The sequence below is a fragment of the Andrena cerasifolii genome, chromosome 9 (genome assembly GCF_050908995.1).
Source record: "Andrena cerasifolii isolate SP2316 chromosome 9, iyAndCera1_principal, whole genome shotgun sequence".
NCBI lineage: Eukaryota > Metazoa > Arthropoda > Insecta > Hymenoptera > Andrenidae > Andrena > Andrena cerasifolii.
The window spans coordinates 2,333,892-2,360,649 of record NC_135126.1 but is presented as its reverse complement, the minus strand read 5'-3'; the positions used below and the strand labels follow the sequence as shown (position 1 = coordinate 2,360,649).

At 37.0% G+C, this 26,758-nt stretch overlaps 2 protein-coding genes and 1 long non-coding RNA gene across 6 annotated transcripts; 2 read left to right on the top strand and 1 right to left on the bottom strand.

Moving 5' to 3' along the window:
- Positions 1 to 1,302: 1,302 nt before the first annotated feature.
- LOC143373489 (serine/threonine-protein kinase VRK1) lies at positions 1,303 to 7,527 on the bottom strand. 2 transcript variants are annotated; one of them, XM_076820814.1, is made up of 11 exons: positions 7,231 to 7,527; positions 6,985 to 7,104; positions 6,010 to 6,180; positions 5,800 to 5,925; positions 5,538 to 5,734; positions 4,477 to 4,720; positions 4,198 to 4,398; positions 3,883 to 4,106; positions 3,557 to 3,807; positions 3,342 to 3,475; positions 1,303 to 3,265 (listed from the first exon to the last, which is right to left on the bottom strand). In XM_076820814.1, the coding sequence occupies exons 3-11, from the start codon at positions 6,173 to 6,175 to the stop codon at positions 3,204 to 3,206; spliced, it is 1,605 nt and encodes a 534-aa protein (XP_076676929.1). In that variant the 5' UTR covers positions 6,176 to 6,180; positions 6,985 to 7,104; positions 7,231 to 7,527; the 3' UTR covers positions 1,303 to 3,203. The 2 variants fall into 2 exon arrangements, with proteins under 2 accessions (XP_076676929.1, XP_076676928.1); XM_076820813.1 differs by lacking the exon at positions 6,985 to 7,104.
- Positions 7,528 to 7,682: 155 nt separating this feature from the next.
- LOC143373507 (uncharacterized) lies at positions 7,683 to 9,062 on the top strand. The gene is made up of 2 exons (XR_013086473.1): positions 7,683 to 8,500; positions 8,737 to 9,062. It is a non-coding gene; the product is annotated as an uncharacterized LOC143373507 (long non-coding RNA).
- A 976-nt stretch (positions 9,063 to 10,038) lies between these two features.
- LOC143373482 (uncharacterized) lies at positions 10,039 to 19,790 on the top strand. Of its 3 annotated transcripts, none has more exons than XM_076820796.1 (12): positions 10,039 to 10,244; positions 11,037 to 11,179; positions 12,056 to 12,380; positions 12,466 to 12,660; positions 12,737 to 12,852; positions 17,014 to 17,225; positions 17,480 to 18,116; positions 18,197 to 18,617; positions 18,693 to 18,914; positions 18,986 to 19,161; positions 19,242 to 19,388; positions 19,470 to 19,790. In XM_076820796.1, exons 2-12 carry the CDS (start codon positions 11,072 to 11,074, stop codon positions 19,560 to 19,562), a joined length of 2,652 nt encoding a protein of 883 aa, XP_076676911.1. In that variant the 5' UTR covers positions 10,039 to 10,244; positions 11,037 to 11,071; the 3' UTR covers positions 19,563 to 19,790. The 3 variants fall into 3 exon arrangements, with proteins under 3 accessions (XP_076676911.1, XP_076676909.1, XP_076676910.1); XM_076820794.1 differs by having other exon boundaries at positions 12,026 to 12,380; XM_076820795.1 differs by lacking the exon at positions 10,039 to 10,244 and adding an exon at positions 10,283 to 10,412 and having other exon boundaries at positions 12,026 to 12,380.
- The last annotated feature ends 6,968 nt before the right edge of the window (positions 19,791 to 26,758 follow it).

The window sequence follows — 26,758 nt, the reverse complement described above, 5'->3', positions numbered from 1 at the left end:
AGAACGAAAAACGAAAAATCGTGACTACATTCCCAAATCAGAGTTCCGCCATATTGGCGATAATACATAGCAAGTCACGTGACAAATTTAGTTGAGGTATTAGATACGAGATGGCGCTTACTCGGGAGGACTGCCAACTTATTATTTGCAACTTTAAGCCGATGCCTTTGAAGCTGAAATTTAGTATATCTCTTTCCACTTCATGTTCTCCTGATATATTGGCCAAAATGTGGCGAAAATTTTCAGAATGCACAAAATTGGGTTTTGTAACAGGAGAACATGCCGTCGAAAGAGATGGCACAAAGTAACGTCTCCGGAGAGCAAATCAAAGAGCGCAGATGTTTCGAGACAGTGGCATATTTATCCACCTAACGCTCCAGTTTTGCTATGATTCTACGTTGGCAGTCCTCCCGAGTAGGCGCCATTTCGTATTCACTATCTGAACTAAATTTGTCACGTGACTTGCTCGGTATTATCGCCAATATGGCGGAATTCGTATTTGGGAATGCAATCACGGGCTTACGTTGTTTGTCGCTATATGAGCAAATTTTGAGCTGGGTGAGGTCTCATTCGAAAGAGGAAGGTTCAGTACAGCCGGCTCTGCTCATCGTTTGAGTCACAAAACTCTTTTAGTGACGTACAAATACTTGGAATCTGCGAGTGAACTTCGCCCACTTTTTCTCTACTTTGGACACTCATATTATTACATATCAACACAATCTCTTTGAACCATGAGCAGAGCGGGCTGCATTCAACCTTCATCTTTCGAATGAGACCTCGCCCAGCCCAAAATTTGCTCATATATGGACAAACAACGTCAGCGCGTAAACCCATGTTTCGGGCCAAATTATGTCGGTATACAGAGCGCTGCATTACCCGTGTCTACCCCCTTAATTACTATTTACATAAGAAATTGGAGAATGTTTAAACACAGAGGCTTGAGACAACTTTAGAAACAATTCACTTTTTTTTATATAGCGAATTAGCAAAACCCACATATGAGTAGCCATATTGCATTAATTTTAAAATTGTCTCGACTAGTTTGAATTAAAATATTTTATTATATTTCGCGGAAAGGGCGGCAGACGCCTGTTAGCCTGATTATGTATCCGATTTTCTTTTAAGCCAAGGTAGTTCCCTTTTAAAAATATTGTTGTTTACATTAAAGAATGAAATAATAAAATTCTGTAATTGAGAAACATTAAATTCATAATTATTCTGTAGATAATTTAAATAGATGTAATTATATCGGTTACGTATGAGAAGTTTCAAATGAACAGTAGAAATCCTAAAGTGCTAAGATTAACTTAAGAAATTTAATTAATATATTTGAGTCTTCCATTATTACATCTTGTCAAATATACAATCATATACAAATTGACTATAATATATTGACACAATTATATTCTGTATCTCACAAATACACATTGTTTTTGTCATTTTTTACTTTTAACTCACGCTTGTGTTATTCGTCCAGTTATAATGTAGTATAAAGTAGTCAATAAATTGCGTTACAATATTTCCTTAGCAATTTTGTTAACAATACTTTAGTGGTTGAAAGTCTCGTCACGCAGTGCTGTTAAATAAAACTTTATGCATTCTTGTTCACTTCGATATAAGCAACTTCGTTTCAAGCGATTGACCGCCCTAATGCTATTTGTGAACGTTATACTACTATAGGAGAATATTTACATAAATAGAAAAGCTCAGAATTTCAATCATCTTATGCAAATAAAACTTGCTAAACAAAATTGTATTGTAGAGAAAAATTACAAATGCAAGTGTATTTATTCAGTTACACTATATTTGTAAGTCTTTAACAACACTGCTTTCGTGGCACAGGTACATGTAACTTAAGAAAATACAAATACGTTATCACAAAGTTAGTGCAATGAAATCGTCGACTCTTCATCTACGTGTGAACTTTGTCATATAAACATATGCATACAATGATCAGCTGAGTCTCAACAGCATTTTGTAAATGTTAGATCTTAAATTAATATAAACTAGATTAAATTATACGGAAAAAGATGAGATAACGTTGTATGATGCGTTCAGTAGATTATAAGCATAGAAATGCAGAACTTCAAATATGTTTTTTCATCATGTACAAAAACTAGAAACGAATTAAAATATCAAGTCATTTTGTTTATACTGCACACTCATTTCTGCTGATGCATGTATTGTAAATGTAATAACAAACGTAAGCTGTTACATTTCAATTATATATAAAAGCAATTGAAGGCTCAATACTGGTCTGTTGCGAATAAAAGGGCAACTTACGATTGCAAATTATTTTTACACACATCTCCGTACTTGTAATACTACCATGTCGAAGTATACTATAACTCTATTTATATTATCGACAATATTTGTAAGTTCTATGTTTCAATGTATAGCTTAACATTAAGAAACTCATTTATATAATTCTTACTAATATATCAAACTCCATATTTTCGATAAAAAATTACATTGTTATCTGCACAACTATTGAATAAAGTTATTATATTATCACTATACAAATACAACGCAATATTTGACTAAATACCACAAGGCTCGCAGAACAATTGTGACAAAATAAATCTATTTGTTTCGAAAAAATTGATCAATCTTTATGTACATCACATTGAGAAAGCAATGAAATACTAATGTAATTTGTGTAGAATATCGAGTTGCTAATAGTCATTTTGGAAAATCAACAAACAACCGTTCGATTTAATATTCAGATCATTCGTCTACTTTAATATTTAATTACGAAATACTTACATATTCTGTAATATGGAGAAGTAGCGATCCTTCGTTATTGTGTCTATGCACGGATCTTGTTCGGTTTGTATGAAAATTATATTTCTAAGAGGAAGCAGTGTAATTTCTATAACTAATACCTCAGCTACTTGTAATTATTTGTTCGCTATACAGTTATTGAAACAAAAACATCTTATATTAATTATACAATTTGTTAATCAATAAATCATGATGATAAAGCAGTCTTACAAAAATTGGCGCGGTAAGCACCAGAGGCATTACTACTGAATGAAATTTTGTCCTTTTGGGAGAAACATCGAGAGTATATCCTTATAAAATCTAAATGAACTAACTGAGAGTAATACTTAATTATACATCCATTATTTAGATATCTTCCCAGGTGATTCCATTGTCCGAGGAAGGAGGACTGGAACCGTAGTCAGAGAAGTCGATTTTCTTTACGGCGATGTAATTCTTCTTCTCTTGTTACTCTGCTTGTAGGAATTTTTATTCCTGAGTCCTGATATAAACGTGACTTCGTTAAGTGCAAAATCTACAAGCAATTACTTTATACATAAATATTGTAAACATCTTACTTTTTAATTGAGCCCCACGCGAACGAGTCACACGCGGTACAACTTTAGCTAGCGAAAACGGTGATGTTGAAGTCTTTTTTCTCAATTGAACTATTTGTTCCATGGCTGGCGTCATCCATTTCGCTTTAAGATCGCTGTTCATAAGGAATATTTCTCTTTATTACATTTGTCACGTCGAAATACGGTAATTGCGAAAATTAAATTAGAATATTTACTCTGATGATTTTGGTATTGCCCTATGTCGAAATGTGCCCGACTGTTTCTCTTTCATCCTTTGAATTACGCTTAACATGGCATACGTGGGTAAGGATGGAGGTGGTGGAGATGGTGGCGGTGTAAGTGACGAAGGTGGAGTTTGTACACTAATTTTTGCGAGTTTATCCGGGTGTAGCGCTAATACTGCCTCCCAACAGAACTCTTTTCTTTCGACTGGATATTTGGGTTGCGTATTTCGTGTTATACGAATCTAGAAATAGGTAATGTTCGTTATTATTTCCCATCGATAATACGGAGTTAGATGATAAAGATTATCACGATCTACCTCGCCATTAACAGGCCTACAAGGTTTTCTTTCTCTCAAATACGGTCGTTTAAATGCTATAGGATAAGAAATATTCTCGTCGGACTCCCTTGCATGATACAAACAGGTAGGAACGTCATTTTGTTTGCTAGAACCAGATTGAAACAGACTACGTAGATAGGAGTAGTCAGGCTTCGTTTCAAATCCAAGTTCAGTAATGTATTTCATATATTCCATAACGGCAGCTAGTAAGAAATAAGAATATTGTTTACAAACTCGATCGCAATTAAGTTTGAAAATATTTCTCACTTTCTTGCCAGACATTTTGCAACTCACCAGGTGGCTTCTTCTTAAATGGGAAACACTTATGCATAAACAGTGATAGATTCGAAAGTAAAATCTCTTTTTGCGCATGGACTTTGTCCGGGTCCAAACTCGATGGTATAGTATCGTTCTGTTTCTCCCAGGGTAATTTACCACATAACCATTGCAATATATTATATCCTAATGTTTCTAAATCTCCTCTTCGCGAATGTGCTGAAAGAATATACATGTGTAACCAAACAGATTAACTCCCAATGTTCCGACACACTGTATCAAATTTATTCATCTTACTTCCATGATGCGCATCTCTTGACGTAAATTCTAATGTTCCCTCGTGTGCCCTTTTTTCATCGTGAACAAATGGCTTGTGTGTACCCGATCCTGTACGAAAGCGGTAAGCCAATCCGTAGTCAACTAAATATGCTTGAGATTTTTTCCCTTTAATGCTATCTTCGTCTAAAGATAATAAGATATTTGATCCCTTAACATCCGCATGAGCGTATCCCTGGCTGTGAATATATTCAAGAGCATCCAGCTATGAAAGTAAAAGGATTATGTAATTATAAGATTTATACAATCTAGCATTCCACTTTCGTCCTTAAGGGGGTAGGTTACCCTCAAAATTTTCGAGAATTGGTTGTTAGGATGTTTGCACATTCCGCTAGCTACAACTTTTCTACGTATTTTAAGCGCAACCGGGCCCCGAAATTCTAAAAAATGAAGGAATTACAGTAAAAAATGTACGAGCCTGCACATGAGATCGGTTTACGATGTCCAACTTTAAACGCGATTTCCCAGAAACTACGTTTTCCAAAACGGTGAACATAAAATCTCGAAACCCGCTCGAACGATTTGAATGAAAATTTACAGGGAGTTGCAGGAAACTATTCCCCTCCATGTATCGGGAGCACATTTTCAATATAAATTCTTCAAAAAAAAAGATAAAATATTTTTCCTACAAAAAAAGAAAAAATCAGAAACATCAACATAAAAATTGTATTAATTTGTTTAACAAAATTTTGCTTACTGCACAAGATGGATACTGTCTTACAAATTATAAAAATGCCTTTACTTTGTGTTTTAGGTAATTCACCTGTCCGGAATCGTGTTCACCATCAAACGGTGCATCGCGTACACCCCCTCACATTTATATTTATAACTTTTTTTCCTATAAATATATTTAAAATTTTCTTTTTGCGCATTAAAGTCAACGAAATGACGCTTAAATAGTAAAACAAAAATTATCTCTATATTCATTTATTACTTCGGAATGTGCGTTTGAAGAAGGGCCTGATTTTGGGCTGTTGAGGGTAACCTACCCCCTTAATCTCACTGTTTTAATAAGTAAATACCATTTGAACTGCTAGCCTGTTGATAAGTTTCGTCAACAATTTTCTTCCATTCGATATAAACAATTTTCCAATATCAACGCCATATCGCGGAATTACTACAAATCTGTATCTTTGACCCTGGTATATATGAGATCCCGACCCTTCGTACGTTGGAACGCCTATTCGCTTTTTCCCTTGCGATTTACACCACTCGTCAACTGTAAATCGTAACAGTCAGACATACGTGTATAAGATACAGGATAAATAAAAATGATTTACATACTCATGTGTTTACGAGCCGCTCTTATGTAAAAGTTCATTTCGACAAATAATGGACCGTTATTATGTGGTTCGATCTTTATGACATATTTGGCATCTGGTTTTACTGGAGTATCGATGTTACTGGACGCTGCAACAAAATGTTCACGTTACATAATCGAATTACATATTACGCATAAAATATTTTAAATCCGGACTGATTTTGTTGTATTACCTAAATACACGTCACCAAATCCACCATATCCTATCGCAGGTCCTAGTTTCCATTTCTTTTGAGTAACATCCGTCAATATTTCTCCCGCTGGTAATTGCTCTGGTAACTTACAACCCCAAGCTGCTACTCTTTTAACAGGAATTTCCTCGACTCGTTTGGGTGCCATTATTGCTATACAGTCATTTACACAAACATATAATACTCTGTTAAATTATAAATGGCTATAATCGACATATTTCGTATTCGCCAAGAATAAAAGATAACTTCATGAAATTTCAATATGTTACAAAAACAAGTTTATTTCTCCTTTGATACTCTATAATACCTTGCTCGTCGTACCACATTATTACATGAAACATGTTCCATCGAACTGCAATAATTTATCATATACAAAAGCTTTCAATGAACCTGTATCTATTTAAATTTAAACCGTTTCTATTTCTATGCTACAAATATCGATATTTGAAGAAGTATTGAATGTCCTTAATAGCAAATATATTTACGGTATAACGAGTGTATAAACAATAACGAGATCAAGATCATCGTTTAAATAAATTCTTGAGACCAGACGTAAGTGGAACAGCAGCGAATCGGATAAACATTTGTGAATCATATAAAGGAAATATCGTTGACTTATTTCTTACAGAGAGAAGTTAATGGTTTTTACGGGTAAGAATATATTTACATTTAAAAAAGATATTCCATTACACACGGGGAAATCTTACAACGGTAAAAAAGTGTATGAACTTTTTTAATAATAAAAAAATTTCTGCTGCGAGCGATAATACTGAAATACGTGTATTACAATGTTATTTTATGCATACGTATAAATTAATAGTGTACTCATCTTTCTAACCGAATGGAATTATAATCTATACATCTCATGCACTATGACAAAATAAACAAAGATCTTCGCTAAAACTACAGTGGCATCGATAAAATATAAGAATGTACATATCATAATACTATACTTACATGATGAGCAACTTCAACAAATAATCGTTACTTTTCTACTTAACAGGTAAATAAAAGTCATCTTGCGCATTTCTCTTTAATGCATTGTGTACATCAACTTTCATGTGTCAATAATTGCTACTGTACAATGATAAATGTATTATTTGAGTGCTACTTATTAAGGTTATCTAATAAATATAAATTACGTGAACATTATTCTGAAAATCGTTCAGATAATTCTTTATATTCTCATAGAAATTCACGTACAATTCATAACCACGTTATAATCGTAGTTTCGCCTTTCTTCCGAGCGAACCGTCCCGAAAGGATCTAATTTCGAGGATTCCACATCCCACTGTCAACCAAAATAGTTAACTAGTAACAAAAAGCGAGAAATATCGTTCGGTATTTAGCCCATACACACTAGGAGACAGATTAGAAGATATTGCATACAGCCACTGCGATTATTTTGTACATTAGTATCCCTAATAATTTACAATATTTCTGTTTCGTTTGAAAATTTTAACAGTCCCCCATAAAATTCGATTCACTCAGCTTGAGAATACATCACACTGCCATTTCATGAACTAAGGAGTTCAACGGAACGCCGATCAACTAACTGAAGAGGGCGTTCTTAAATTTATGCTTTTTCGATCACGCATTTTAAATCCTTGGATCGATGAATTATTTATTTTAGCAACTAAAGTTTCTTTGATTCAAATATTGTTGTGTCGAGTCTACACCAATATGAGAAATTACAGCAATCGCATTCAAACGTTCTTACGTGACCAGTGCTTTTCTAGAATGTATACTTTTAATTACCTCAGAGTGATTAGATGGCTTGATTAATGGCTCTATTCGTAATGTTCAACTTCGCATTATACCTAAAGTCTTTTTCGGATATTATATCTAGTGAAAAGTATTATTTAACGATCCAGTTTTGCAATTTTATTAAACTACGAATATATTTATGTAATTCTTTACATAGGATTTTCGGTGGAAAAGTTTGTTTATTATTCGTGGTAACTATTTATTTGCTACCCGAGGTTCTATATCTCTTAAGGCAAATCTTGAGCTGTTAACAGCCCAGATAGCATAGACGTCTTAAACTTAGGTCTGGACCGGCTTTAGAACGTCTTTTGGGCGTCTTTAGACGTGTGTATGCTATCTGGATTACTTTCTTATTTTTAAACACCCAGATAGCACAGGACGTTTTGAAAACGTACATTTTATGTCTGAACGTCCATGGCTTGATTTGTGAAAATGGACGGTTTTAAAACGTTTCCTGGACGCTTTCTGTACGTTTTTAAAACGTTTCCTGTACGTTTTAGAAACGTCCAGAAAACGTCCAGGAAACGTCCAGAAGACATTTTAAAAACGTATTTTGCAAAAGTTTTCAAAACATCCAGAGTACGCTTTGGTTATGTCCGAAACAGGCGTTCAAAAGAGGCTGTCTGCCATTTGAGAAATGTCGATAGATTAGGATACATTAGTTGAAGGAAACCAAGGATCCACCAAATATGGATAGATCGTACAGGTAAAGCCTAATTAAATCTACATACATATATACATAAATATACACACTGGTACATATAAACGTTTATGAACATTTGTTGAAAGAAACAATGGAAAACCAAAAACACAGAAGCATTTGTTTAAATGTTTCTGACCGAATGTTTGCAAATCGGTTTTATACCGTTTTTATATTGTTTTCATACAGTTTTTATACAGCTTTCATAACGTTTTTGTACAGTTTTTGTATATGTGTTTCAGTATTTGCGGTCAAAGGTATGTAGTTCTAGGTTAGGGTTTGAATAATTTTTAAATTTTAGGTTAACGTCGTTTATGCCCAATGGACGTTGTATTGCTATTTAGTTGGCCTCGGCAGAAAAGGGAAAGAAGATTTCCATAAATTAAACGTAGCAACGGTTTTAATATGTAACTTTCACCCTCATTTTACTGTTCCCAATATTGATTACTGTAAAATTCAATGTATTGTCTGTATATTCGACCTCGTACTAACATGTTCTTGTATCTATTGTAAGTGCATATATTCTTCATTATTTCTGAATTAAATAAATTAAATAAATTGTTATCGAGTTTGGTCTCATTTTGAAAACCATTTACTTGCTTAAATTTTTATTAAATCGAATCAGCACCGTCGAACGTCCTAAAAACAGTTTAAAAACGTCCAGCAAACGTAGTGAAAACGTTTTAAGAACGTCCTACAAACCGTCCTGAAAACGTTTTAAAAAGGTTCTACAAACCGTCCTGAAAACGTTTTAAAAACGTCCAAAAAACATCCTGAAAACGTTTTGAAAACGTTCTGGTTTGTGAAAATGGATGTTTTTAGGACCTTTTCTGGACCTTTTCTGGATGTTTTCAAAACATCCTGAACGTCCGACCTGGACGTTTTTAAAACGTGTTTAAAACGGTTTTGTGCTATCTGGGAAATTTAATAGGGCAATCATCTATTTTAATTACAGGCTGATTTAGATAATACCTCAACTCTTCTGGCATTTCGTTCGGATTGTTGTTAATTTCTTTGGATTTGTTTAAATTTACCAAGTTTTTGTGATATGACCAAAAATCAGTTTTCTGTGCTATTTTCGTATTTTCCGTTCCTTTGGGTAAGTCAGTTAAAGGTCTATTATTCACACTTTTTGTTATTTTATTAGTGGCATGCGAACAAGCCACTTTGTCGCAAAAATGAATACGCTTAAATCGTGGATCTAAAATTGAATTTTGGGAATTTCCGAAATTCCCCACCGAAGTCCGGAGCTCTGTTACAGAGCCTCTGTAACGCATGCGCAATGATGCGCGATGACGTCAAACCAATCACGCTAAGCATATCACGCACACATATACTGCACTGCTGTAGGTGTGTTCCTCCCTCCACAATCTGCCAGATTTCCAGCCAACGCTGGTGTCGAAGCAGCGGTTATATCGATATTTGGGTTGGTCAGTATCGATACAGCAATATATCGTCATATGAAATATCGATACAAAATATCGATATTTGGACCCAAAAGTATCGATATTCAAAATATCGATACTGTATCGCCCATCACTACCATCAACCATAGCCTTCTAGAAGCGAACAGCGCGTGAAGCCGTAATGGACGAAAAGAAGTGATTATTCAGTTGAAAATTTGTTAAAGTGAAAATTTGAGTTCGCGTGTTTAGTGGAACATCTTCTCTGCACCGGAATCTGAATAAAATGACGTGAATATTTAAAAAAACGATGTTTGACGCATTGCTTCTATTTTCAAATACATTATGTAAGTATATAGGGATCGTTTCTTTGTTGAAATCATTTAATGGTTAGAATACTAAAGCATCCATTAATGTCTTGTCTGGCAATCTGTAACAGTTATTTCGAAAAACACGTTCTTATATAGTAAAGCTTACGAGCTGACCAGTTGTGTATATTGAAACGTGAAGCGCAGGTATTTGTTTTTAATTCTTAATTGATGTAATGTTGAATTAATATGTGTATTTGATTATATGCCAGAAATGTGCAGCTGAGAAGATTGTTATTTCTGAAAGGTTATTTTCTCGTGAAAAGTTTTATATAATATTTGCAGCCTGCATTACTATTTTAAAATCTTCGATTAATTCCAATTTGCCTATTTGCGTCGTTGCGTTTCCTATGTATACTACGATAAAAGTATTGCTACAATTTTTCTATTTGCAATCGTTTAAACTAATTTATTAGTCTATGACACATCTGTAACAAGCTTTAGGAAACATTGTTTCTACGTATTATTAGCATTTAATATTATATTAAGCTCTGTAATGTAAAAGAATGTAAAAGCAACTTTATGGCTTGATTCATCAACTATAACTAAGTTTTCAACGACCTCGGCTAATTCTGCTATTCTGAAACTACTATTGTAATTAAACAGTAACTTCGTTATTTGCAAGTGCTACGATCAATTTAAATATTATTTTATTAAAAGGTACCGGTAATACGATACGAATGATTTTTGCATATAGATTCCAGCAGCTTAGATATTTAATTCTTCGTAGATTATTCACGTGTAATGAGTTTATTATTTCATATCTTTCAGCGATAGCACAGCCGTAGTTCTAACCAAAATAAGAAATGTCTTATCCTGGCCAACCTCCAATGGGAATACCAGGCATGCCACCTATGTCATACATGGTTGGCGCGCCACCGCCAATTATAGGTGGCGTAATGCCTATGGCACATGTAAGTAACTGCAAAATACTAAAACTTTAATGTTTTAGCATGTTTGCTTTTATACGCTATTGGACAATTTGGGGTTTCCTTTTCTCAGATATCTTTTAAACTTGCTAATCATCGCAACGTCTATAATAAAAAGTCAAGTATTTTTTACGATCATTAAGATTTTAGTACGTAACTATAACGATTCAAATTTCTAAGTTCATTTTTGTTTTAACAGTATAAACAGAAAAATTTCATTACGTATATATATATATATTATACTAATGTTCCTCTATTACTTTTTTATTATTCTTATTTCTTTTATTCCTTGTACGTATTTAAAATGAAAATTCAGATGGCTTATATAACATTACGATTCTTTTCTTTCTAAATTTAAAATTAGTATATCCAAGTAGGAAAAAGTTTTGTGAATGAGTAATGCAAATCTTTGTATTCTTTAAAAATAAAGGGACAGAGCATGTATCTCTTTGCGAAGCGTTGTTTAAGCTAATCGATGTGTTACGTAGTAAATAATATAAACAATATGCGCTAATAATATCACAGTTATGAACTTCCCTGTACGCCAATGCAGTTGTTTTATCTAACTAAATGGAATGTATATTAATTAAAATGTTCACGTTGTAGTTTCGCTACACATGGGTAAAGCAATAATTTTCTGAAGGTTGTGTTTCTAACACAAATATTTGCATTAAGTTGTTCGTGTTTGATGCTTGCACGATGCCATATTATAATAAAAGTAATAGAAGAAGAAGAAAGAACAAATTAATGCGATATTAGGGGGAGGGTAGATTCTGGACGGCATGAGTAGAGATGCGCATTATTAAGAAACCTACCATTTATAAAACATAGATGATTCCAACACCCGTATCTGCGATGCAGACCTCAGCTCCCGCTGTTCGGTATGCTCGCAACCAGAATCGCCATGATAATAATCGTCGCCGCGAGAGAGAATCCGGTCCACCAGTTACCGTGTTCATCGGTAACATTATGGACAGAGCACCGGACGTGATGATTCGGCATATTCTGGGTGCATGCGGTCATGTCCTCTCATGGAAGAGAGTTCAAGCTTTTGGATTCTGCGAATACGCGGGTCCCGACGCAGGTCTCAGAGCAGTTAGATTGCTTCACGACATGGAAATAGGCACAAAGAAGCTTGTCGTTAAAGTCGACGCCAAAGCCAAAGTTGTTTTGGATCAGTTTAAAGGTAACCTTAGGGATTGCATAAAAAGTGCGATCCTTAAAATCTTTCTCGTGCGTTAATATGTTTGTACCATGTCGATTTGCTACAGCGGAGAGAAGGAAAAAATTGAGAGGGGGTCAGTCGCCCTTGCAGGATGAAACATCCGCTGAAGGGGCCGAAGGAGAAGAAGGTGAAGATTACATGGACGAGGGTATGAGAGTAGTGGATGCAGACGCGCTGGCCCGTATTAATCAAATCATAGCTGAGCATGCCGTCGACTTGGAAATGGCTCAAGTTGCTCCTGGTAACATATAAATTCTTTTGTGAAATCTTACAGAACTAAACCGGGAAATTAATGAATCGTTTGTTACGTATTATAGAGGAACATCAAACAAAAATGGTTGCAAAGTCTTTGAACTTGGATGATGCGGAAATAGAAGAAAGTAAAAGAGACTTGATTACGCGAGAGATTGGAAAATTCAGGGAGGTTATGAAGGTAATTATTTTTACAATTTATTTCAACAATCTTCTTCTTATGTCATTCCTACTTTTCTGCCCTTCTTTTTGGTCATATTGTCGGATACGATATACCAAAAATCCTAGAAGGTATTATGAATTGTGGTCTGATAGGATTGGGTAAAAATTTGCAAAAATCTAGGTTTGCCAATGTTAATAATTATTATAAAATTGTTATCGCCAATCGTGTAAGTTTTTTACGAAGCATTATAAACAGTATTCTATAACATATAAAAGAAGGCGTAATTGTTTCCTTAAATACTTTTCATGTACTAATTTATCACGGCGCTTCTATTTTTTTCCGCCTAAAATCTGGTATTTTGCTTGATGTAGAATGCATACTAAATTCGATATTTTAAGGTTTTACAGATATTTCGTATTTTATTTCCATGTTTCTTAAGTATAACAATTTCAACATATAAATAATATATCCATTGCTCTATCAAAGTGTAGTTAAGAATACGTTTGTAATACTTTGTAGTGCTTACTTTGTTGTCTCTGTGAAACATTGTAACAAGTTTTCTGTCTGATTGGTTTGTTCGTGAGAAAAGCAAGACTGATCTTTCTACAAAGTAGGAAGGAAAACTGATATATTGAAAACTGGCTATTTAAAAATTTTATTTTCTGTTTCGGAGAAAGAATAGTTAAATGTGCTTTTACATATTCCAACAATACTTATATCGAATACAGAATATTTATAACCCTGAATCTTTAGTCTACATTCAAAATTAGTAAATTCACACGCCGCGTTTGACTCGTCGACGAATGCTTCCGATTTATTTCCTTGAGCCATAATTGAGAGAATTTGCACGCAGCAGAAATGTTCAAGTGTTTCTATAATCGAAACAAGATAATGTAATGTACTGTAAACATTTTGTGGGATCACAACTATTTTATGTATCCGACTATATCTGCAATTCGTATAACACAATTGTTGATTAAACTCGCAGCATATTATGTAGAGAATTGAACCGTGCATTTCGGCAGGCAAAAGAGGATTACAAGTGCATAGTTATAAAAGTATATAGTTTTTAAGTATATATTGTGATAAAAGTGCGTGTGTGCTATGTTAGCTCTAAATAATTGGAGCCGTGACTCGTTGCTATAATTATAATAACAGGCAGCGTGCGTCGCACACAGCAAACGCACACGCCTAGGAATGCTGTGTGTGGGGACCACTCTTTCACTCACTCATTGGCTCTGAAGGGAGTCAATCACAGCACATCCCTCGTATTTTCGCAGGCAGCTGCAGCCTCGTCGGTAAGTCAGAGTATATCCAACCAACAAAACATGAAAAAACAAGAAATGTGCAATCTTAAGACGGGAGAATCTCGTAACTCTACAACATGCTGACATCGTGTAGCCAATAAATTTATTTCTATTGGAACTCCATTTTCTTGACTTGACAACTTCGCAAATAATTCTGCGTTATTAATAGCGTCGTTGCTATTGTATTTTGAATGCAATTTATTCCATACAATCAAATTTCTTTATCCGCTTCTATACTTATCGTGCTAAACTGCTAGCACTAGTAGTTTTACGAAGACATAACATATTCATATATGATTTGATATTGAACGAATACTGTTAGGTAATTTATTTTTCGTGATTTTCCTCTACAATAGTTTATAGGAGAACAGTAAAAAGAGTTGGAAGGCTTCACTTGTATCTATCGTTTAAAAGCATATTACTACACTTTCTTACATTTCTCAGAATAAATGTGATAATATGATCTATCTCTATTATTAAAATGTATGTATTTTGATTTACTAAAGTGACCAGGCGTCCCGCATTTGAGCCCTTTGTCCCGCATTGAAAAGTGTCCCGCAAAGTGTCCCGGATTGGACATGTAACCTTTTACATTTTTGCAGTAGCATAAAGTTACCGTTTCCTCTACTTCTTTTTGTTGTGAAAAAAGAAATATTTTTAATTTCGTTTCAATGTATCACTTTATAATGTTAACCCATTTTTTTTTTGCTTGCTTGCTTGTCCCGCATTGGAACAGAAAATATCTGGTCACTTTAGATTTACTAACGAATTTGCGTAGTACTCTCGAAAATAACTACACCTGTTTTACATGTATGCTATTATTTTCTGTATCACAGACTGTTATCACGTTAACGTTATACTATTTTATCATTCATCATTAATTTATGTATTTGTACTAAAGTCTAGCAGTCTAGTACTTGTATATAGAAGGTCAATAAATTGCCATTCCAATTGTTTTTACGCACTACCTAGGATTGGTAAACGATATTGTCTTGAACAAAGAAATTTGACGCTGACATACTTTAAATAATATATTTTTAGATAGATTATTAATAGGATCGAGACTTTCTGAATCCTACACACAATGAAATGATTTTGTCATCACAATGGCGACTGTTCAGTTGTTGTCTTTATTTTGTGTAAACAGCTTCTGTCAGCGTCTCGATCAGACATGTAGTACCTAGGTGCGCGCTCCTCCATTCTCCGGTACCACCACACTGACTGACCAAGTCAACTTCACACCGTGAGTAAACTCCACAACCATGAGCCAACACAACCATTCGGTTCTTGTAGTTTTGTTAGTGAACTGCCCATCTGAATACCTATGACCACTGATATTTCATGTTTCAACAGTCTGTTTTCTCCTCATACGTGCATCTATTTTTGTGTGCACTCAGTTACTCTATCCTTATTAGTTTAAAACAGAAAATATGGGTTACTGTATGGACATTGGACCGTGAAGATTTAAGAAGAAGCAACTCACAGTTCAGAGGATATGCTTTTTCTTATCTATTCTGATTATATTCTTCTCTATCATCTTTAGAAGATGGTACACTCCGTTATTGGTTTTGCGCGGACCACAGATTTTAATGATATCTTTTACGAGAGAGTAGCGTCGAGATAATGCCACAGGGCTCTCCAAGCAGTAACCCATTATTGTTACTATTATATCGAATAAGGATGAAGCATATTAATTTATTTCTAAGACGTTACGTTGATAATACGGGACGATAAAGGGTGGGCAAACTATTGTGCATTTGATATCCAACAGTTTGCTGCATCAGCTGCATAACCAGAAGAAAACAAAGTTGACAGACGTGTGACAGTTTCTTGGGAAATGTGAAAGATGTTTTGGTGGAATCCCTTCTTCGTGATGACTCCGCTTCTGATTGGTATAATACTTTCTAATAATTATTGAGTATTGACAAAGAAATCTAAATATATTCACCCCTTTCGACTTTTAGACTTACATAGCTTTAGACACTATTGATTTACAGGCACATTTGCAATGTTGTAAGTACATTGGGTGGCCTCTACGATGCGTCTGTTAGTATTAAGGTATTTTTAGTTTAAGTAGAGCTTAAGAAACTTCTTATGCTTGTTTCCAAAATTTATACCTGCACTTAGGTAATTGATATGTAAACAAGATTTTGCGTAAGATGCTGCTGACCGAGCATGCTCCAGTGGAGTGAGTATACCTCATTGAGATGAACAGAATTATGATATTTGACATGTGATTAATTTTTGTGCAACTAGTAATCGTTAAATATCGTAATATTTTGTAACATTAGACAGAACTAAAATTGTTTATACAAAATTTAAACGACAGTGAATCTATGCAATGAGTTTTGTGGTTTTCTAAGGAATCGGAGCCTTTCTTGCCCAAGCATTTGTTCCGAGCAATAAGAGTTCATCATTTTGTTAACACTAGGCGGGTACTGAGCACAAAACAGTATTCAATATATTTTCCATATGTTTTAGTATTAATTGTTAAAATTTGTACAGTGTTATTTTACGCTGACAGTGACTACAGTGAATATTTAATGTGAAACATTTATATATCTTATTAATAAATGTATCTATATATATATGTATATGTATATATGTATATGTATATGTATAGATAGACACGAGGGTATTTATTTTGACTTCAAAAGAAAGGATAATACTGCACTATTATAGTGTAATGATGTTACCACTATTTTTTATATACATTAACTAACTTTACACTTACAGTAACCTTCTCTCTACCTTTTAATTTTTATAACTCAGGAGAATACGATTGCTAGTTTTTGCGTTTTATTATCACAGCCTTGACACGCTTGCTTCGACTATTTGGTCTCACCTGTTCTCGTATTTTTGTGTTTTATAGAAGCAGGAGGAGGAGAAGGCCCAAGTGAAACGGAAGAAAGAAGCAGTGGAGAAAGAAGAACGCGAGAAACGCGAGAAAGAGCGGCGAGATAGGCGGGATGGCAGCAGTACTAAAGATGAGCAAGACGGGGAACCTGGAAGTCCCACGTCTCTCAAAGGTCGTAGTAGTAGCACTGGAAGCAGTAGAAGGGACAAGAGGCGGTCTAAATCCAGGTAATAATATTTGAAAATGGATACATTTGATTTTCTATTTTCATTCGTATTGAGAGAAGAAAGCACACCGCTGCATGCAAAAGTTTCCAAAGAGTTACATTTGATCTTTCTTCTGTAAATCAAAGGTGAAAATGTAATTGACCAGAGATCGTATACTTGATATGTACGCTTCGACTGCAGCTGAAGATACTTTCTAGATACGAAATAAGGGCAATTTCCTGCACAGAATGCCAACATTTTCCTTCTTGTTCAAGGTCTAAAGAACGCGACAGGGATCGTCAGAGGAGCGAAAGAGATCGCGACAGAGATAGAGACCGAGATAGAGACCGAGAAAGAGAGCGGGAGAGAGATCGAGACCGTGAAAGAGAACGCGAACGAGAACGTGAGAGGGACAGAGAACGGGAGCGGGAGAGAGAAAGGGAGAGAGACAGAGAGCGCGAAAGAGAGCGCGAGAGGGAGGAAGCGAGGAAAACTGAAAGGGAAATTATGCGCGAAAGGGAGGAAGAGGAAGAGGCGAAGGAAAGGAAGAAGAACGAACGGAGAGCGCGAGAAAAGGAGGCGGCTTATCAGGAGCGTTTGAGAGCGTGGGAGACGCGGGAACGCCGTAAACAAAAGGAATATGAGAAAGAGGCGGAGAAACGTAGAGCGAAACGAGAAGCGAGAGAAAGGGAGGCGAAACGCTTGAAAGAGTTCCTTGAAGACTACGACGATGATCGCGACGACGCTAAATATTACAAAGGCAAAGAGCTGTCGCGTCGCCTAGAAGAGAGAGCACTCGAGGCGGAAGCTGATTCACGAGACCGTTGCGCCGAGCGTCAGGAGCTGCAGCGTCTTCGTGATAAACTTTACGCCGATGCTTCTCATCCAGATCCAGCGGCCGAGTTCGAACGGGTAAAATATCATGGATATAACAACTCTTAAGCTTCATATACTGTTACGTAATTCTTCTAAACTGTGCACTTCATTTCCAGTTAAAAGCAGAAAGGGAGGAACAGTACAAGCCTAAGCCAGTAATCACAATAATCGACGAAGAAGACGAGAAGGTGGTGAAAAAGGAGAAGGAAGTAATGCCACCTATAGAAACTGAGCCGATCGAAAGTGACAGTGACGAGTGCGTGCAATTCGACGACGCTTCCCAGTCGGAAGCGCCGTCAAGGACGCCTCCGCGTCACCATCATCATCACCGAAGGCATCACCGCCATCATCAGAATCACCACCACGAAGGCGGCGAAGAGAACGAGGAGGTCGTCGAAACGGATAGAGAGAGTGTAAAGGGCACGAGATCTTCGCCGTCTCATCAGCCAGTAACACCAACAGCTCCATCCATTCCACCCGCGTTAGACGAAGACTCGCGTATGTCCCTTGTCAGCGAGCCTGAAAAAACGAGCAGCAGTAAGTGAACAGCGAAATCTCTTTATTCGTATGATAATATAAATCTCGTTTGGCGTCACGTTTCCGTTATTGCAGGTAATTTTGTGCCGTTCGCCATGGGAAGTGGAGGTAATCGCGGCGGTGATCACGGCGTCGGTAACAAAACCCCTGCTAGTCCGAGCACAACTGTTAACGCCAACTCGCAGCAGGCGAATCAAACTAGAAAGAAAGGTCGAATCGACGTTAAAGATGTATTTAATAATGACGACGACGACGACGGTGCTAATAATGCAAAGAAGCGTAAACTAGTTCCTTTAGGTAAATTTCAGTAATGCTAATACATCTACTAGGATAAAGTACCTCGAGCTTCTATATGAATTTCATTGCAGATTATGGTGAAGAGAAAAAGAAGAAATCTACCGAAGAAGCTTCTAAACCCGGCAAAGAAGAAAGTACAAAAAGTCAAGAAGAAAAACGGAAACACATAAAATCCCTTATCGATAAAATACCCACGGATAAAAACGCTTTATTCGGGTACCAACTTGACTGGGCCGTAATAGATAATGTAAGCTGCCTTTTTAGTACAGTTTTACGTGCTCGTAAATCTTTGTACGAATCATTAATCGATGCTCTTAATTTATGCAGACATTAATGGAAAAGAGGATAAGGCCGTGGATTAACAAGAAAATCATTGAATATATTGGAGAACCTGAGCCTACACTAGTAGATTTTATCTGTAGTAAAGTAATGGCCGGCAGCTCTCCTCAAGGCATACTCGATGATGTACAGATGGTAAATAATTTTTCTTTACTCGATCGTGAATTGAAAATTCAATTTTTTTTTATAACGCAACAGTATACATGTGTATTTTAGGTATTGGACGAAGAAGCAGAAGTGTTTGTAGTCAAAATGTGGAGGTTATTAATTTACGAAGTGGAAGCTAAAAAGATGGGCTTAGTTAAATAAATGGATATCAACTAAAGTACTAATCGACAAAAAAACTTTATACTACACATCAAATTCCTTCGGTTAAGATGTAACATTTAGGTTATATACCAATATACAATTACCTATGTATAATTTGTAGGGATTCTACGCTAGATGAAAAAAAAAACACGATGTTGCTCGATTGATAGGTAACCTACATATGTAGCGATTAAAATGTTAAATACAAATTGTAATTACGATTTATAATATTTGAGTTGTGTTTTTCCAAATTTAATTGTTCGTAATTTTCGAAGGAGCCGTTCTCTGTTTCCATTACCGCGACCCAACAGTTTTCGATATTTTTATAGACTTGTAAGCCGTGATCTTCGTAAATCGATTTCTCAACAAAAAGTTCATCAACGGATTCAACTTTATTAGATAGAATTTTATAAATTGGCCACCGTATTATTAATTCCACTAATAGTGCAATCTGTAAATACACACATCCTGTCACAAATCATACAGCATTCGGTTACAAGTGAAAACAGTTATTCGTCATCATATTTATAACTCCTCAAAGTCGATATTTTTGTTGTGCTTTGTGCTAAATAAATTGATTTGATAAATAAGCAAGCCAATCGTTACTAAGACCAATACTTCGCGTCCGTTCGAGAAATGAAAACCACGAAATAATTTAAAAAATTCAAGAATCCTCGTAGAAAACAGTGCCAAAATTAAAAAAAAAAAACATTAAACATTCTCCGTGCCAATGGTAATACTGTGGTATAGAATTTAATTTTTGCACTTGCAGTGTTTTCTACAAGGACTCTTCAATCATCAAAGTCTTAAGAACATGCAAAAATTATCTAACAAATGTAATACAGCCTCCGACTACGAAAAACAAACGGAAAGATATTAAACTATCTTACCCCTTCGTGAGCTTAAAAATAGTTGGAAGGAAAATATCGCGTCGTTTAATGAGTGGCATCTATTTAGAGAAAAAAAACCTAAGGCCCTGGAAATTCAGAAAACCACGAGTACATTCTCCCAGAGTACATAGCTCTCGCCGTTCAGCAATGTGGGTCAGCGCTCGGCGCGTCCCAGGTATCAATCCACCGAGCAGCGGGCGAACGTATTTTAGCCGTAATTGGAAGATCGTAGCGCGGGGTTCAATATCGTTTTTGCCCAAGCAGCTTGTCGGAAAGAATCGCCGATACATGTGGAGGGATGCCCGTAATCAAAGGGTTAAATTGCGCGCAAGGTCCGCCAGGAGAAGGGGCGACGTCGGCTGGCGGGCTTTGTCCAAAGAGCACGCACAATCGCGGGATCTGCTCGCAGGTGGGCGGCAGGGGTGGCGCGCATACGTGTAATATCCGTGGGTGGAAAGTCGGCGAGACGGGCGTGCTGGCCGCGTAGCACCACTTCTCATATTATTTGTCGTTAAGTGCATGAAAGCTTTTTTCGAGGGCTTAATACAAGCTCTCGGTTAATAGCGGAGCATTATTGTGTTCACGGGGACACGAGTGCGTCGCGGCTTAGAGCCTCCTCTCTTCTTCGGCACTACACGAAAAACCCGGCAGCCCAACCTTTTATGGATTCTTTGTCGCGACGCGATTATGTAGCAGCCGGCCTCCTCGTCGCCACCTCTTTTTCCTGCCTTTTCTTATGTATTTATACACACGAGCATCTCGCTATACGTGCGAGTGCTGCCTCTTTTCGCTTCTCTCTCCGGCGGCTTTCGGTCTTACCGAATGTCTGCGAGCAATTTCTCCGGAGCAGAGGGGCGATCTCGTCGGGAAACCTGAAACGATTTTAGCGATTTAATTAGCGGAGAATTAATGGCCTATGCCTAGACGCGTGCACCGAGTAAACGATACCAGTTTGCATGGTTTTGTTACGTTAGCTAAGTACTTTTGCGAGCGATTGAAATTTCGCCTTGGAATTGTGAAGACCCTAAGTAGGTTGTAGGGTATGGTCTAAAAGATTGGTTCTTCAGCTTTCGAACGCTTCGATTACGTGCGTAATAAAGTACACAGCGTTTACGTAGGTGGCATTTATAATTGTGGCTCGCGTTGAAACGTATTATATTCCCGTTGACGTTAAAACGGATAAATAATTCGTCCGAGCATTTGGGTCTTCATGGCATTTAAATTTCACGAGAGGGAATTGTTGTTCGATTCATTATTAACTGTCAATGAATTATTAAATCAGGTGGTGCTGTACTTAATTATCACAATCAATATTGACGTCCTGTAAATTGCCGCTGAATTGAAAATATAGGCACATGTAATATAATCGCTACAAGTTCTGTTTTACTCCGGTCGAAAGAAAATTACAATTGTCTACTAAATGCTTGTAATGGCATTGCTGAATTGATTCTTTTAATTGTACTAGATTATCTGTAACGAAGTGACTATTAATTTGGAAAAATGAATAAATTCCCAGGCTTAATAAATATTCATTTCTGGCCCCGAAGTCCGAGTATTTTAGATACATCTAATTTCGCACCCCGAGGGTGGTTTATATTAATAATTCGTCCTTCTATATTTTCCACTGTGCTGTAATATCTCGGTAAACAACACGAGGGTAGGGAACCAGCGGAGCAAGCCCTCGGTTTACCACGGCCAATTCAATGACTATGGTATACTCTGCCGAGCACATTACCTGCAACAATTGGATTATATCCCAGACAGCTATTGTGCCGGGGCCACATCCACATTAGATTCGAAGAAGCTTTAACCTAATGAGTGTATCGGTAACACTGTAAAGGCTCTGTCTAAATATTCAACTCTCTAGACAATTTTCATGCGTCGAGATATTAATACAGATCTAATTAAATGATCTTCGATCTCCTTTAACAGAGTTTAAGCTCTGAACCAAAACTAACACAATCTACTCATAATCGATTTCACCTATCTAAAATATACAATGAGCGATTCTACGCGACAAAATAAGTCGAAAATGAAGAGCAAAGAAATTGCGTTAGAGGCTTCGATTTTTAGTTATTAATATTTAAAAATTCGGGTGCGTGACGCCTGAAGAACGGCAATTCGACGACGAGCGGCGCGCGTTGCGTAGGTCTGCAGGGGCGCGTACAGCTGTCGCGAGCGTCTACCCACCGCGCGCCGCTATCTGCGGATTGCCGTTCTTCAGGCGTTCCGCACCCGAATCTTCAAACATTAATAACCACAGAACCAAGCCTCCAACGCAATTTCTTTGCTCTTCATTTTCGTCTTATTTTGCCACGTAGAATCACCCGTTTCATTTCCAAGCGCCTATACGCTTCGGAGAGGTGCAACGAAGCCCACTTACAAGGGAAGAAAAGAAAGCGATGCCACGGGGTTGCCGAAGGCAGGAAATTATTTCTGTGGAAATTAGTCGTCGGCACGTTAACGGGTAGCCGTGAACGATAAGGCGCGAGCGAAGACGGCTCGCAGGGGGTGAGCGGGCGGAGAGCACCGAGGAACACGAGACAGAGAAGGCAGAAGGGTGCGCTTAGCATTTTACAGACGAAACGTGCTCGCCGGACCGACGATCGACGAGCAAAAAGCGAGGAAGCTGCGGGCGCAGAGCGGAGAAGGACTCAAGGAATCGTCGCACGTATCTGCCAGGAGAAGATGAAACGGTAACGAGTGTAGTTCACGGTAACTAAATATTCGCAAGGATCGCATCCTGGCGGGCCGGGAGGGGCGCGACGGCAGAAAAAGGAGACCAGCCGATGCTTTCAAACCCCACCCCCTTCTCACTAGACGGCCGCTTTTTCCTCCCCCTCCCCCCACCCCCCGGCCCCGGGGGTGTATGCAATCGTCGTCGCTCGCGGAGACAATTTATTCCTCACGGTTTCGCGCGCAATTTGCCACGGGCACGTGTAACGAGGATAACGAGAATCATCGAATGAAAAGCCAACGTCGCGGCTGCGAATCGCATTTCACGCGACATTTCCCATAACGCCGCGCGGAATATTTCCAGCCGGGGCTACCGCGCGCCGATCTTGGATACGCGCTCGTCGAGGCGGCGGCCGTCAGCCGATACCCTATTTAATTCCTCGCCTACGCGACCCTGTTGCTTCTACTTCGCGTCTGCCGCATCGATTCTGCCGCGCTGCGCGTAAACAATTTACCGAGCGACTCTTGTGGAATCGCGCGGTAACGCGATTTTCGCCGTTTAAACGTGACTCGAGAAAGAGAAGAGGATCGATAGGTCGGTTTTTAACATAATTCGTTGGCTTCTTTGATGGAACTTAGAGGTAGGTAGGTAAGACACAGTTTAGGCTCTAAAAAATGTAGGTTTTCTATAAGGTTGCTTTTGTAAAAAAAAAAATACTAATTAATATCTGTGCAACACTTGAGCCTGATCAGACAATATTTGGAGGTCGCTAGGATTAATCGCTTTTAGTGGCATGGGGAAGAGTTTTTGTTTTCTAATTAACGATTCCCCAGCTGACGTCCTTGTAGATTTGGGGGTAGGGGGACCGGGGCTATTTGACTAATTTTTAACATTTCTAATTTTTATAAATGGACCATTGGTAGTTTGTTGACTTGTTGCGTACAAAAAGTTTAGAAATTTTATTAGGTGTACAGGCTTAATTTTGAAAATCGTTTTAATTCAGTCTGGGTTGTAGTTTTTATTATATTTAGAGTAGTGAGACGAATAAGTCAACCAACCCCGGCTGTGGGGTTAGTTATAGGGCTGGGACTATTCGAGTAATTTAATATTCGAATATTTTACAAGTATTCGAATGCTACGAATAAACTTCGAATATTTGAGTATTCGAATGTTATTATTCGAATACTTTTCGAATACATCAGTATTCGAATAGTATGGTGTGAAGTGGGTCAAAATTAGCTTACAAGATTTCACCCTGTCAAATGAACCTAAAGAACTTGATTTATAATTCACACCATACTATTCGAATAGTACTCGAATACTTAAATATTCGAATAGTATTCGAATACTTAAATATTCGAATAGTATTCGAATACTTAAATATTCGAATAGTATTCGAAAACTTAAATATTCGTATAGTATTCGAATACTTGGATATTCGAATTATATTCGTCAAATAATTGAGCAACTGAAGTATTCGAATATTCGAATACCGAAAAATTCGACAATTAGTCCCAGCCCTAGTTAGTTACAAATATGATGGGGTTAGTTGACTTCACATTGACTATTCAGTTTTAACCCTTTGCCTGCGAAAGGCGTATATATATATATATATATCCTACGACCATTAAAGAGTGACCCAAGAAATAGCCCCTTTTTGGGTCCCACGATTTTGGAACTGAATTTTGTGCCAAATGATAGCTTATGACATTACGCGTCAGCCCATACGCTTCGATGTATAAACTTTTATGTCATTCCGATAATTTAAACAATTATTTCCAGGGGTTTTGCTGACTGCTAATAACGAATTTGAACTTAGATTTTCAAAATTCACGAAAAAAATAATCAAGAAATATAAATGCCTGTGTAGTAGGTGCGTTTTTAATATATCGTCCACAATGTTGAATTGGCCATTTGATTTTTTTCTCGTGAATTTTGAAAATCTAAGTTCAAATTCGTTATTAGCAGTCAGCAAATGGCAAGCTGGTCATTCATATGCACCCATATCGCGAATCGCAGCATAATTTACTCCATAATTGTATCGACCTTATATGTAGAACTGCTAATTCTTATCACGACCAACTTGATTTTTTCTCTGACGCAATAGATAAGATACGTACAAAGCTTCTACGTCTGTTGCGCTGAATGTTTCATATTGTATATTCATGCATTTCTTTTTTCCTTTTTCCTCTTTTTTTCCCTTTGTCTTTATTGTTTTAATATGCGTTCGTTTCTCTACCCCATTTTTGTAATAAATTGTACCAAAGGGTTGTCTAACCCGTCTATTGTAATTAAAATTAAATTAAAAAAATAATAATACAACAATTAAAGAGAATTAGTCAACTAATCTCGTTAGTCAACTAGCCCCCGTCTCCCTCTAAAGACTAATATACACTTAATTGTGGAAAATAATGTTGCAAATCGTAGCGACCTGTAAATATATTTTATATGGGCCAGTTTTTTATATACACACTCCTTTTGGTTTAAGGAACAAAACCGGCTTGTGGACCACCCTAATACACTTATCAGTTTCTTTCGATTCAGATGTTTCGAATTGTCGTTGATAATTTTTGTATTCCTTTCCTGGCCCTGGTGACACTGCAGTGCCATTTTAATGCGCTCGTTGGTACACGTTTCACTGGCTCAGGGATACGGATGGTTTCATGGAAAGTGGTAATTCCTTGGAATAATGTTTAGAGAGCGCGTAGGACGATGATAGAATTAAGTAGTGCAGTCCGTCAATGGTCAGACCCACTGTCGCGCACTCTAGTCACCGCGCACGGATAATTCTGAGCAGAGATAATTACTTTAAACTGGGCAACATTAAGTTGAATTATTGGGACGTAGAGCTACTGAATTACATGCTATGGTTAAATAATTTCATCGTTAATTTAATAATAGAGGTTTTTCGCAACACGAGAATATTCGCTGCCCTGAATATAATAGGGAGTTGTTTCGTCACTTTGCGAGTGCGAAATGTATAATTTATCATTATCGTAGTAAAGTTTAAAACTTTTTGTTCATTCGCTTCACCTACTAATTCTTTTTTTTATTAATACAATTTACATAACAATATCTTGGGTTTTCTTTTGTTGCAATTCGAGCAGACTAGATTCCTTGTAGCTACCAATTTTACCTTTTTATATACGATATTAAATACAGAATAACGACAGAACAATGTAACATTTAAATTAAACATTTCGAAATCGTTCAAAGTAATTCCGCTTAAACAGTGACATTCAACGACAGCCGCGCTAAAGAGTCATTAAAACGCCGTTATTATTACTGCTACTCATTAACACTCTTTCCAAGTTTTTACCGCTGCAATTCAATTTCCAAAATAAACGTTTTCAAAGGGACCCGTCAACGAGCCCGTCCTCCCGTGGGGTTTAAACATTCCTCGACATTTCGCTCCGCATTATACTTCGTGTTTATTGTTCCATCAGTTACGATCAATATCGCTTATTTTTCCTGCCATTTAGCGGTATATTACACAGACCCGGAGACCGAGTTAAATGAAGCGGAATCAATTTACCTTCCTCCTCCACATCCCCAAGAAAAAAAAAGAAGAAAACGAGAGAAATCGACGACGGGTACTCGCGCGATCCGCTTCAGTTTAAGAGAGCGCC